An 11,168-nucleotide genomic window follows, 5' to 3' on the forward strand; every position below is an offset into this window, starting at 1 on the left:
TCTCCCCTCCTGAGGCTTCCGGCAACTGGTTTTCAGAAGCATACTGCCTCTGACTAGGGTGGCAGAGCACAGCCATCATGGCTAGTAGACATTGATAGCCCTGTCCTCCATGAATTTGTCTAATCTTCTTTTAAAGCCATCCAAGCTGGTGGCCATTACTGCATTACCTGATGGGCATAAAACACAGACTTGATCACTTTATAGGATAATATAGATGGCCAAGAGACTTCAGGGCAACAGAGTTTACTCCAGGGTATTCTGGTCATCTGTATAGACTTCTACATCACCATAACAACAAGAATTTTACCACCCATTCAGTGCAGGTGCCTGGTAAAAGTGTTCCTATATTGTTCCGCCAAGTAGTAAGGAGAATCCAGAAATCATGCCTGACCAGAAATCTGAACACAGAAGTGCTAAACTTCCTCATCGCTTGGCAAGATGAAACACTGAGCCCTTACAAGTAAGCAAACGTATCCTGGAGCAACCTCTCCCACCTTGCAGTATGTCCGGTTGTCAGTATGAGATTATCTGCATCATCCTGCCAAGTGGCAAGCAAGTGCAAAATGATTGTCTCTACCCACCCACCCATGAACTTACAAGGCAATTATACGTGCATGCTCTATGTTAACCCACTGACACAGACACACTACACCTGAACACTGCAATTTAATTTCCTCACCTGGAAAGGTATGCGGGTGAGGCAACCCTCTTTTAAGGCACTTGGAACAGAGGACATGCACGGTATAGTACAAGCCTGGCCATTCTTGAAGCAGTACATTCAGTTCTTCCACCAGCGGGGTGATAGCTTGCCAGGCCGTCCATATATTTGGTAGGGATGCATGACTAGCAATAGACAGAGTATCTGGTTGCTGGGTACCTTTGGCAGGCCTGTAACTTACTACTACAGGTACCTTTCCCCTGTACGCATAGATTTGATATTTCCCATCAGAACGCTGAACCACATGGCTGTTAATTTGGACACTGTAGCGGGCAAAGAGCCCAGGTGGAAAAATGAAGGGGAAACTGTACTCAATCTGCAGCTGTTCAGCTACAAAGGATTGTCCACCCAGGTTGGAACCATTGATCCATGCCTCTGCGTGGGGCATCTCATTCTTCACATAGCAGGGGAACTTGTACCAAGCAGCAGCCCCATTCAAGGGCTTGGATCTGGGCTTATTGACACAGTAGCAGAGTCCCATCTTTTCTAACAGCTCCAAGATAAGCTGCAGGTCCTCTCTGCTCTGGATGTGGGGCTTGAGAAACAGACGAATAACATGGGCAGGGAGAAGTCCGTGGAGCAAAAATCCTTCCACGTAGTGGTGGAGCTGGGTGGCCTTCAGCTTGTCTACGTGGGTATTGCTGAGCAGTTTCTGGAGCAATACTGTGGCATCCCGCTGGCAGAAGACATTGAGAATGTCAATGAGCCTGGGTAAGTTGTGGAAAACGTACTCTCGGAGAGTCAGGTGCTCCTCAAAGTACAGCAGCTTGCCGCTCTCATGCAAATAGGAAAGGGCACTCTGGAGACGGTCCTCAGTCAGCCCTGCCTGCAGGCCAAGCCGAGCAGAGTCCCACCAGCTGAGCCACAGCTGTTGAGCCTGGGGTTGAAAATGCAACTCCTCCAGCACCTGCCAAGATTTCGGCAGCACCCGATGCAAATTTGGAAAGATGTCTCTGTGCTCAGCCACTGAAAGGAGCTTCTCTCGCAAACGGCGTACCTGGCAACAATCCCAGCAGCTGACAGGCAACACTGGAGAAAGGATTTGCGGCCGATGGTTGAGCAAATACTGGAACTGAGCTTTCTTGCGCCGTAGATTCTTGTCTGACACCCCGTAGAAGGAAACGTGGGGGCTGGAGCAGCGCAGGTCAAAATCCTGCCCCAGGGCTTCATCTACCTGCTGGGCCAAACTCTGGAGACCCTCATAGTCACACTTCTCCTGCCGGGAAATCTGGTGGTGGATGTCTAAGCACTTCTCTTCCACCTCCCACTCAGCACACTGGTCTGCATGCGTGCCTACCATGCACACCACAGCATGTGGCACCTTTGCCCCCAGCCAGTGAAGGAAGTGTCCCACAGAGGAATAAAAACACTGTGGCACATACGTACTCAGGTTCACCACCAGGACATAGAGGGCTCCCGGTGAGAGGAAGAAGGGTTGGATCACATCATAACTTGGGTCTCCGGCCAGTTCGTACACAATGAAAGTCAGTCCCCTCTCCACATCGGCAGTCCAGTCCATCACCTCTATGCCTTTACTGCTGCCTGGCAACCCAGCTGCATGTGGCACTGGGGAAATAATGGGCTGTGGGGGAGGATAATATCCTAGGTGCGTTTCCCCATTTATTTTGGGGGATGGGGGCAGTGAAGCATCATCCTGCCGCTCAGCAGCAAAGCATCCTACCTGGGTCTGCCCAACAGCTTTTGGGGATGGGTCAAAGAGTGTATCCCACTGCTCAGCAGAGATATATCCTAAATGGGAACATTTCAGGGATGAAACTGGCAGAGGGGAAGCCTCTGGCTGCTCAACAATGGGGTGATGGTTTGTCTGTGCTTTGGGGGAAAGAGGGTGGGGCAATTCTCTCAAGGACTGCATGAAGCACCCCTTGGCTCGGCCTTTCCCAGAATCCTTGCTGGCTGCAATTAAGGTTGACTCTCCCTGCCCCTGTCCTTCCTCTTCTTCCTCCATGAGGCACTTCCTTAAGAGCGTTTTGCCTGCATTTTTGAGGCCCATAAGGACTAGCTTAAGACGGGGTTTGAGAGCGGGCTGGGAGTGGGCCAGCTCTTGCTGATAGGCAGCAATATACGGGATGCCCTTCATACAGACCTCATAAGGTGGCTGAATCAGTGGGTTGTCTTTGATCTTCCAGAGGCTGATTCGGCTGAGCTGGCCAAACCCCTCCGGCAGGATGGCAATCTGGTTGCCCTGCAGCACCAGCTCCTCCAGCTGATGAAGCTGGACTATGGAGTCGGGCAGGTAGCGGATGCGGTTGTTGTCCAGCCACAGCGTGCGGAGCTGGTGGAGCTGGCAAAGTCCGGCAGGCAGCAGGGTAAGGTGGTTGCGACTCAGGTAGAGCTCTTCCAAGCCAGGTACGACCAGCACAGCCGCAGGGAAGTCAGCCAGGAGGTTGGATGAGAGGTTCAGCATCTTAAGGCGCTGCAGGCTGCCGAAGCCAGCAGGCAGGGCTGTCAGCCGGTTCCCATCCAACATGAGACTCTCCAGGGCACCAAGCTGGCACAAGCCTTCGGGCAGGGCAGCCAAGCCGGTGCCGCTGAGCCACAAGATCTTCAGGCGCCGCAGAGACGCGACACCCTCCGGCAGAGAGCGCAGGTGCCGGTTGCCAGAGCAGTCCAGTTCCTCCAGCGCGCCCAGCTCCAGCAGCACCTGGGGGAAGGCGGGAAGCTGGTTGTGGTCCACGTCGAGGGTCCGGAGCTGTTGAAGGCGGGCCAGGGCCTCCTCAGGCAGGCGGCTAAGGCGGTTGAAGCTCAAGTCCAGCTCCTCCAGCTGCCGCAGCTCGCCCAAGGTGGTGGGCAGCGACCCGTCGCCGCCGGCCCCGAGTTGATTGTGGCTGAGGTTGAGTTTACGAAGCCTGAGGAGCGCCAGCGCTTGGCCGTCGTCGCGCAGACAGCGCAGGCGGTTGTGACTGAGGTCGAGCTCAGCCAAGCGGCCCAGGTGCCGAAGGGCGGCGGCCGAGGGCAGCCGAGTTAGGCGGTTCCTGCGCATCGAGAGGACGCGCAGGCTGCTCCCCACCGCGGCGCACAAGCCCTCCGGCAGCTCCTCAAGGCCGCGCCCGCTCAGGTTCAACGTCTCAAGCGGAGAAGGCGGGAGCGGCGGCGGCGGCTGTTGCTGTACCACCGAGGATTTCGGCTCCGGCTCTGCCTCCGGGCCGCTCTCCTCCTGGGAGCCCAGCTCCAGCTCCAGCTGCCCGAGGTTGCTGCCCAGCTTGCTGGAGCACAGGGCGGGGTCTCGCCATAGCCGAGCCGCTTCCTCCGGACGCTCCGTCTCGGCCATAGCGCCGCCACCGCCGCAGCGCTCCTAGGGCGCACGGAGGCGAGACTGTAAATGGGCCCGGCCGCCGCCACCGCCGGGCGTCCCTTTACAAGCCGGGCCACACCGCTCAAACCTAGCGGAGGGCTTTATCGCCACACTCGCCATGGAGGGAGGCTGTTTCTTGCGCTAGGCAGGCTTGCGAAAACGAATGCCCTTAGGGATGTCCCGTCCCCCGCGTCTTTGCCACTGCCTCCGCGTCCGCCGGAGCATCCTTTCTCTTGGGCGGCCGCTCCCAGCCAGGCGGCGCCGGCGGATTCCCTGACTGGGACTGAGGAGAGGAAGCGGAGGAGGTGCTGGTAGTGGCTGCAGCGGCAACAGCAGCAGCGCCGCCCCTCGGCACGTCAACGCACGCCAGGCTGGAGCCGCCCTTGCAGGAAGAAAGGGCGCGCCAGCCTTGAGCTGCTGGTTTTTCCTGGCGTTCCCTTTGCTCCTGCTGCAGGGCCCAGCTTGCATCTCGCAACCCCGAACTGGGGTTGTCCTCACCTAATGCCCTGCTTTCCGGTACATGTAGGCTGGACTCTTGGCAATTGGCTGTTGAAAGCGCTACATTTCATACGATGTGAACAGTCCATTCGTACATGCAAGGCAGGCAGAGTTCACGACTGAGTCAGGGTTAAGCACTTTCACATTCCATTCATCTCGGGGGATCCATATCTATGTGCATGTGTGAACTGGCTCAATCCATGGGGAAATTATCAGGAGCAATTCCAACTTTAATAAGTGGGAGCAACAGAAGAACACTACTATAGTCAGGCCCTCCCTTAGCATGTGCGGGGCCGGGACAAAAGCATAGTTGCCCCCCCACACATTTGCTCCGGGTCACCATCTTGGTCTTGGCTGAGTCGCCGTAGGTGCACAGGCACCAGTCCTGGAACTGCCGGCCCAGCTTGCTGTCCCCGGGGCAACTACCGCTCGCTGACCGCAGCAGGAGTGGTGGTGGCAGCTTTGGCATGGCGGGAGGGCGAGCGAGCGAGCCCCTGTCCCAGGTGGAGAGAAAGAGAGAGAGCAAGCGCTACACCCTGCCTGGCGTGGCGAAGGCGAGCAGGCAGGGAGGGAGGAGCCGGCTGGTGAGCAGATTGCCAAGCGCGGGGGGCCCCCAAAGCACAGGGCCCAGGACAACTGCCCTGCTTCCCGGTGCCTAGGGGCAGCTCTGTTACCCCGTGGCTTTTCTTCCTTGCCCTTCACTTACCTAACCCAGGCATCTCAAGGTTCCTATACTACAGGTCCATTCCCACTTCAGTATGAAGGGAGAGGATGTCAAGAAGTTTAGTAATTACAAACACCAAGTGTGAGGAATCCTTGGCCCTCCAGATATTGCTGAACTATAATTTCCATCAGCTCCAGCAAGCATGTCCAAGTATGTTGGGAGTTGTAGTTCAGCAGCATCAGGGGAACCAAAGATTTCCCACACTTGTGAGAAGCAAATGTTAATTTACTTTTCATTTTTATCTCACCCTTTCTCCTAGAAAGTCAGGATCATGTAAATTTTAGCCCACCCCAATAATCCCGTGAAGTAACTTAGGTAGGTATGTGATCATCCTCTGAGCTTCATGGTTTAAGAAATTCAACCAGCAGCTCCCTGCACCTACCATGGCACTCTGGCCCCTAAACCACACTGGTTGTCTATCACTCAGCTGTAGTATCATAAGATGCTGGTCACTGGTTGGACAGCAGAGCCTGAGTGATCAAGCCATTACCAGTTGGACAGCAGAGAGCTCTTGAAGCCCCTCAGATTACCTCCTTTGAAGAAATGAATGGGTTCACACCTTCAGATGCAAAATCGTGAGGTGTTGATGGATGCACATTGCATTTGTGAACAGGTTCAAATGGTCCATACTGGGCTTCCAGGGGGCCTCACTTGTACAGAATGCACCATAGAAATTCAGGGGTAGAGTCAGGGGCTTTAACAGATATAGCAGTTGCTTCCCCTGATCTTTAGGAAAACCTCATCAATGATGGGGGAGATCTACCCCCAGCCCCCAGTGTTTTCCAGTATCACCTACTCTGTGCAAGGTATGTATTTTTATGCATCGGCTCTTTCCACTCACTCACTTTATTTTGCCTCTGGTTAAGTTTTATAATGAAATAACACAAAAACATGTTTAACCTCGGGCCAGCCCTAGCATTAGGCAGTGTGAGACAGCTAGCTCATGTGGCTGATTTTTGGTGTTATGAAAGAGTAAGGAAAGTGGTAGTTCTTCAATTTATTATTAGAATACTTTGAATCCCAGGGAGAGGCACTTGTGGGATCTTCTGCATCAGGTGCCAAAATAACTTGGCTAGCCTTGGGTACTGGGCACTTTGACTTGGAGGAGGGGAGGGCCACTTGCTAATCTGCCACAGGCAGCAAAATGCCTTGGGCCAGCTCTGTGGGCAAGCCTACTAACCAGAGGGGTAATCAAGATTATACATGCCACAGACATAACTCTGTCTTTCAAAAAGCCTCCAATTAATTTGAAAAAAAACCCCTCATCTGTTGCAGCCACCATCTGTGAGAATGGGGGGGGGAAGGATTTACAAGAATGGATCTGAAGAAAGAAGGTGCAAGGAATTGGGGCTCTTGGACAGAAACTAAGCTAAAAGTGATTTCTTCTGTGACCAGAGTCAGAGGATGACCCCATCAGATCTTAGATCTAGGTCCACAAAGCTGGAGGGATACTCTCGTTCAAAGGAACAGTGAGAAAAATGCTTGGACCCGCAAGCTGCAATCCTTCTCACTCATGGACTGCAAGATAAAGAGAGACAGGCAATTCAAAAGGAAAGATTTACAAACCTCCCCATAATCTTTCCCTGTCCCTGAGACGACAGCTGAGCAGCAAGATAAAGGGGGTTTGGGAAGAGGCCAATGTGGTGGATTTGGAGGCCCTGCAGGCTGCATTCAGCATGCAGGCTGGAGGTTCTCTGCCCCTGGTTTATCATCTGCTGAGGAAAAGGTCCCTAACTAATGAGGCATACTAGTTCTATGTCTAGATAATCTGCTCTCGTAATATTGTGACAGGATCAAGAGACACTGAACCTGTATTTGTGCCCTGCCCTCCCACCAATGGAGAAGCAGTCTGCAAAAGTCCATGGGAAATAGCATAGGCAATATATAGATGGATCAATCTGTCCTGTTTGCAAAGCATTCTGCTGTCTCGGTCAGGCCAAAAGCCCACTGCTAGGGCAGATGTTCTCAAACTGTGGTCTGTGGAAAGATTTCAGAACAGACTGTACTTGGTCCAGCACTTTTTCCTTGATGACAGAGACTGAGGCTGTTTTGATCAGGATATCAACAGGCTAACAAGGCCCTGACTTGAAGCCTGTCATTTTCATTATACAGCCCTGGTCCAGCGTGGAATGTGTGTGGGAGGAGAGAAGACTGTTATATGTGCTTTGATTTGTAGAAAAAAACATTTGAGAACCATTAATCTCAGAAGAAGTGACCTGGATATAAAGGGCAACCAACACCAGCGACCTGCTGACCTGCTCCCAGAGAAGCAAAAGTGAATTAAACCAAGGCTAAAACTCAACTGAGTTCTTTTATATTCCCAAGTAAGGCAAGAGGCCTTCCCAGCCTCAACTGCCACCCTGGGTTCCAACTGGGAGGAAGGGCGGGATATAAAGAAAATAAATAATAAATAAATAGTTGCTATGTGCCTTCAAGTCGATTACGACTTATGGCAACCCTATGAATTAGCTACCTCCAGTAGCACCTGTTATAAACCACCCTGTTCAGTTCTTGTAAGTTCAGGTCTGTGGCTTCCTTTATGGAATCAATCCATCTCTGGTATGGTCTTCATCTTTTTCTAGTCCAATAAATAAGTGAAGCTGAAAGAAAGCAGAGGGTCAGTGTGGTGTCTTAAAGCCGGGCACTGTGGCACCACCGAATGGCTTCAAATTATGTCCCTGCCATCTCCATTATGAGGACCTTGTGTAGAGTGAACTGCAATGAGTTTAATACAGATTCCTCTCACAAAAGATCTTTACTTTCACTTTCCAGCTTTGGAGTATGGCAACTCCTCCTCAGAATGAACAACAAGGTGTGTTCCCCCTATGACTATAGCCACTGGAGACAAGGACAATGAGACCATCACCTGGGGCAGATGATCCTGGCTTGATGTAATTATCAAGTGGTCATAATTAAAGGAATCTTGTGAGTTGTGCTACAGTAAGGATATGATGTTATATAGCTGAATTCTAGACATGTTATAGCACAGTCGGGAGGAGAGCCTGGCTGGGAGTCCAGAGTCTGTGAGTTCAAATCCCCACTCGTGTCTCCTGGGTGGCAAGGACCAGCTAAAGATCACCCTCACAGTGAGTGGCTCAGGTTATGTGCCCTGCCACCTGTGCAGCTATGGGCAAGCTGCATAGTCCCAAGGAGCCCAGTTGCCCCCCAGCTGGCAGTGGTGGACAAGGAAGGGGCTGGCTTGTGCAGCTGTGGCAAGCTGAGCAGGCCCTAGTCAGCTGGGGAGGACTAGCCTCAGAGGAAGGCAATGATAACCCCCCTCTGAATACCGCTTACCATGAGAACCCTATTCATAGGGTCGCCATAAGTCGGGATCGACTTGAAGGCAGTCCATTTCCATTTTTACTCAGCAATGCCCCAGTGCTCAGTGGCATCCACTGTCATGTAAGTGTGCATAGGATGATGCCTCTAGCCATAGAGGTACTATCTGTATTGCACAACCATCTGTTTCTGTGTAGGACTGGGCTGCCTAGTCTTTTAAGACTATTTTATTGTATTTCAGGATTTGTACCTTGCCATTCCACTTCACAGTGAAGCACTCAGGGTGGATAACATCATAGATAAAACCCAAATATTCACAATTGCAAAAACACAATAAAAAGATAGCAGTAAATCACAAAACTACAAAAACAATTTCCAGAGGGAGCAAAGAAGAAATCACACAGAATAAAGAAGTCTTCAAAAAGGTAACAGAAAAAGAACAATGCAGATGTCCTGGGGTAGGAAGTCCCACAGGCTGGGCACTGCAGGCTCCTCCAAACAACCTGCTGATTAATCATTCATTCTAATTTGCTTGTACAACAAGCTTACATGGGGGTTAAGACTATCTATGTACGATGATTACTGAGCATTCATTCTGATTTGTTTGTGGGGACGTTATACTATAATGAACATTCAGCCTTAACTCTTCCTGATTTGCTTGTACAGTGGTTATATATCTTCTCATTAATCATTCATTCATTCCACACTTATCCCTGTCACTTTCCTAACTGCAAAAAATCCATTTCTGCTTTTAGAATGGATTTGTTGCACTAGAGTGACAGAGCAGTTTAATCCATTTCAGCCTAAATTTCCAGTATGCACTTCAATGCCTCCTGCAAAATACTGACAGTCTGAAGGCAACCTGTGACAGAGATGGTCCTTTACCTTGTTCTGAACTATACTTCTAACAGCAATGGGGCACACACAAGAGCCTCTCTCACAGGCTGTAGTAGACAAGCAGGCACATAGGAGAGAAGATGGTTCTTTAGATATCCCGAGCCATTTAGGCCTATGAAGATGTAACACTTGGATTTTTGCCCAGAAATAAACGGACAGCTATTACAATCGGCATGAGAGAGGAATCACTGTGCTCCACCACCACCCCAGCTTACAGTCTTCCACAGCAATTTGACCAGCTTGAAATGTACAAATACTTTTCAAAAGGAGCCCCATGTAGAACACATTACGGTAATCAAATCCCAGTGTAACTAATACAATTGGCTGAAGCCAGATCTGCCTCCTACAGAAATGGGCACAGTTTAAGCCCAACAAAGGCATTCCTGTTCACCATCACCGCCTAATCAAAAGCAGTGCCTGAATCCAGGAGCATCCCCAAACTGCTGATCTAATATTTCAAGGGAGAGCTAGCCCCAACCAAAACAGCCTGAATCTATACTTTTGCTCCTACTGACCAAAAGCATTTCTGTCTAGTCTGGATTAAGCTTCATGTACCTTTCTTGAGGTAGTTAACATTGAAAGTTGACGTATATGGGGCCAGACCCTTGATCAATCTACCTCAGTACCGTCTACACTGATTAGCAGTGTGTCTCTCCAGGACGTCGGACAGGAGTCTGCCCCACCCCTACCTGGAGATGCTGGTAACTGAACCTGGACTTCCTGCATGCAAAGCATGTGCTCTGCCATTGAGCCACAGTCCTTCCTTTACAGTTATACAAGGATGTCCTTGCCTGCCCCCATTAACACGCTTATTTTAGTCAAGCAAATGATATTTTCAGAGATGGTAAAGATGCTTGAGTGGTTCAAGGAACAGATTTAGAAGTGATGAAAAAGAAGATATAATTTGAGCTAGTCCCCCTTCTTGGAACTGAAGGCCTTACCATACTTAGCAGCAACGGTTGAATGCAAGCCCCTATATGAACAATTTCTGTTTTGCTTTCAGAGATTACTGCAGTTCAGGTTATGCTGGCTAGGAATAGGTTTTAACTAGGCCAATTAAATGTATTTTAAAGCCACTGTACTGCACTGTAATAAAAGTACTGTCCTCTGCATTTCATGCAGTGTTTAAAATGTGATCTGTAGCATTGTTTACATATGACCATCAACTGTCCCGCCTTTCAACTCAGCCTTAGGCTATATACATGCTAACCTATTTGTAGCACAAAAGCAGTTTTTCTCAGAACTATTCATGCTCATTCTCAACATGCTGCTTTCAATCTAGACTGATTCTATACCCTGCCCTCCACAAAGATTAGTGCGGTTACTTAATATGCATTTGAAAACCATCCCCTGGATTAAATTACCAATGCCTTTTTCTCTCCGAACAGCTTCACCCCTCCCCTCCATGAATGACGAAGGAAGTGACTGTGATCTTGGTATACGCCCACCTACAATGACATTTGGCAGGTGTAGATAAACCCCTCTTTGCCAAGGATAGCTTACATTTGTTTTCAAATGGACACACTGCTGGATAATGCGGAATCAATCTGCAATGAGCTTTTATTTTCAGAATGAAATCAGTTCCTTGAGAAGCACTTCTGAGGGGCAAAAAATATATAATATATCTAGCTTGTGTGGGCACTACATAGAAAAAACAAGACACACAGTTTCCATTGATTATTGAATAAAGTGTTGCATGTACACAGCCTGAGTATCTGGAGTGAGAAGCAACTGTTGCC

The 11,168-nt window shown here is 50.1% G+C and overlaps 1 protein-coding gene across 3 annotated transcripts in view; it reads right to left on the minus strand.

Annotated features, from left to right (window-relative positions):
* The window catches only part of MFHAS1 (multifunctional ROCO family signaling regulator 1), a 53,432-nt gene extending 48,945 nt beyond the window's left edge, over positions 1 to 4,487 (minus strand). For 2 of the 3 annotated variants that reach the window (XM_061635430.1, XM_061635421.1), the window contains exon 1: positions 680 to 4,485. In XM_061635430.1, the coding sequence (XP_061491414.1) occupies positions 680 to 4,007 (3,328 nt within the window). In that variant the 5' untranslated portion in view covers positions 4,008 to 4,485. Of the gene's footprint in view, positions 1 to 679 lie in introns of all 3 variants that reach the window. The other variant, XM_061635440.1, reaches the window with a different exon arrangement.
* Positions 4,488 to 11,168: the final 6,681 nt, after the last annotated feature.

The sequence above is a fragment of the Rhineura floridana genome, chromosome 1 (genome assembly GCF_030035675.1).
Source record: "Rhineura floridana isolate rRhiFlo1 chromosome 1, rRhiFlo1.hap2, whole genome shotgun sequence".
In the NCBI taxonomy this organism is placed as follows: domain Eukaryota; kingdom Metazoa; phylum Chordata; class Lepidosauria; order Squamata; family Rhineuridae; genus Rhineura; species Rhineura floridana.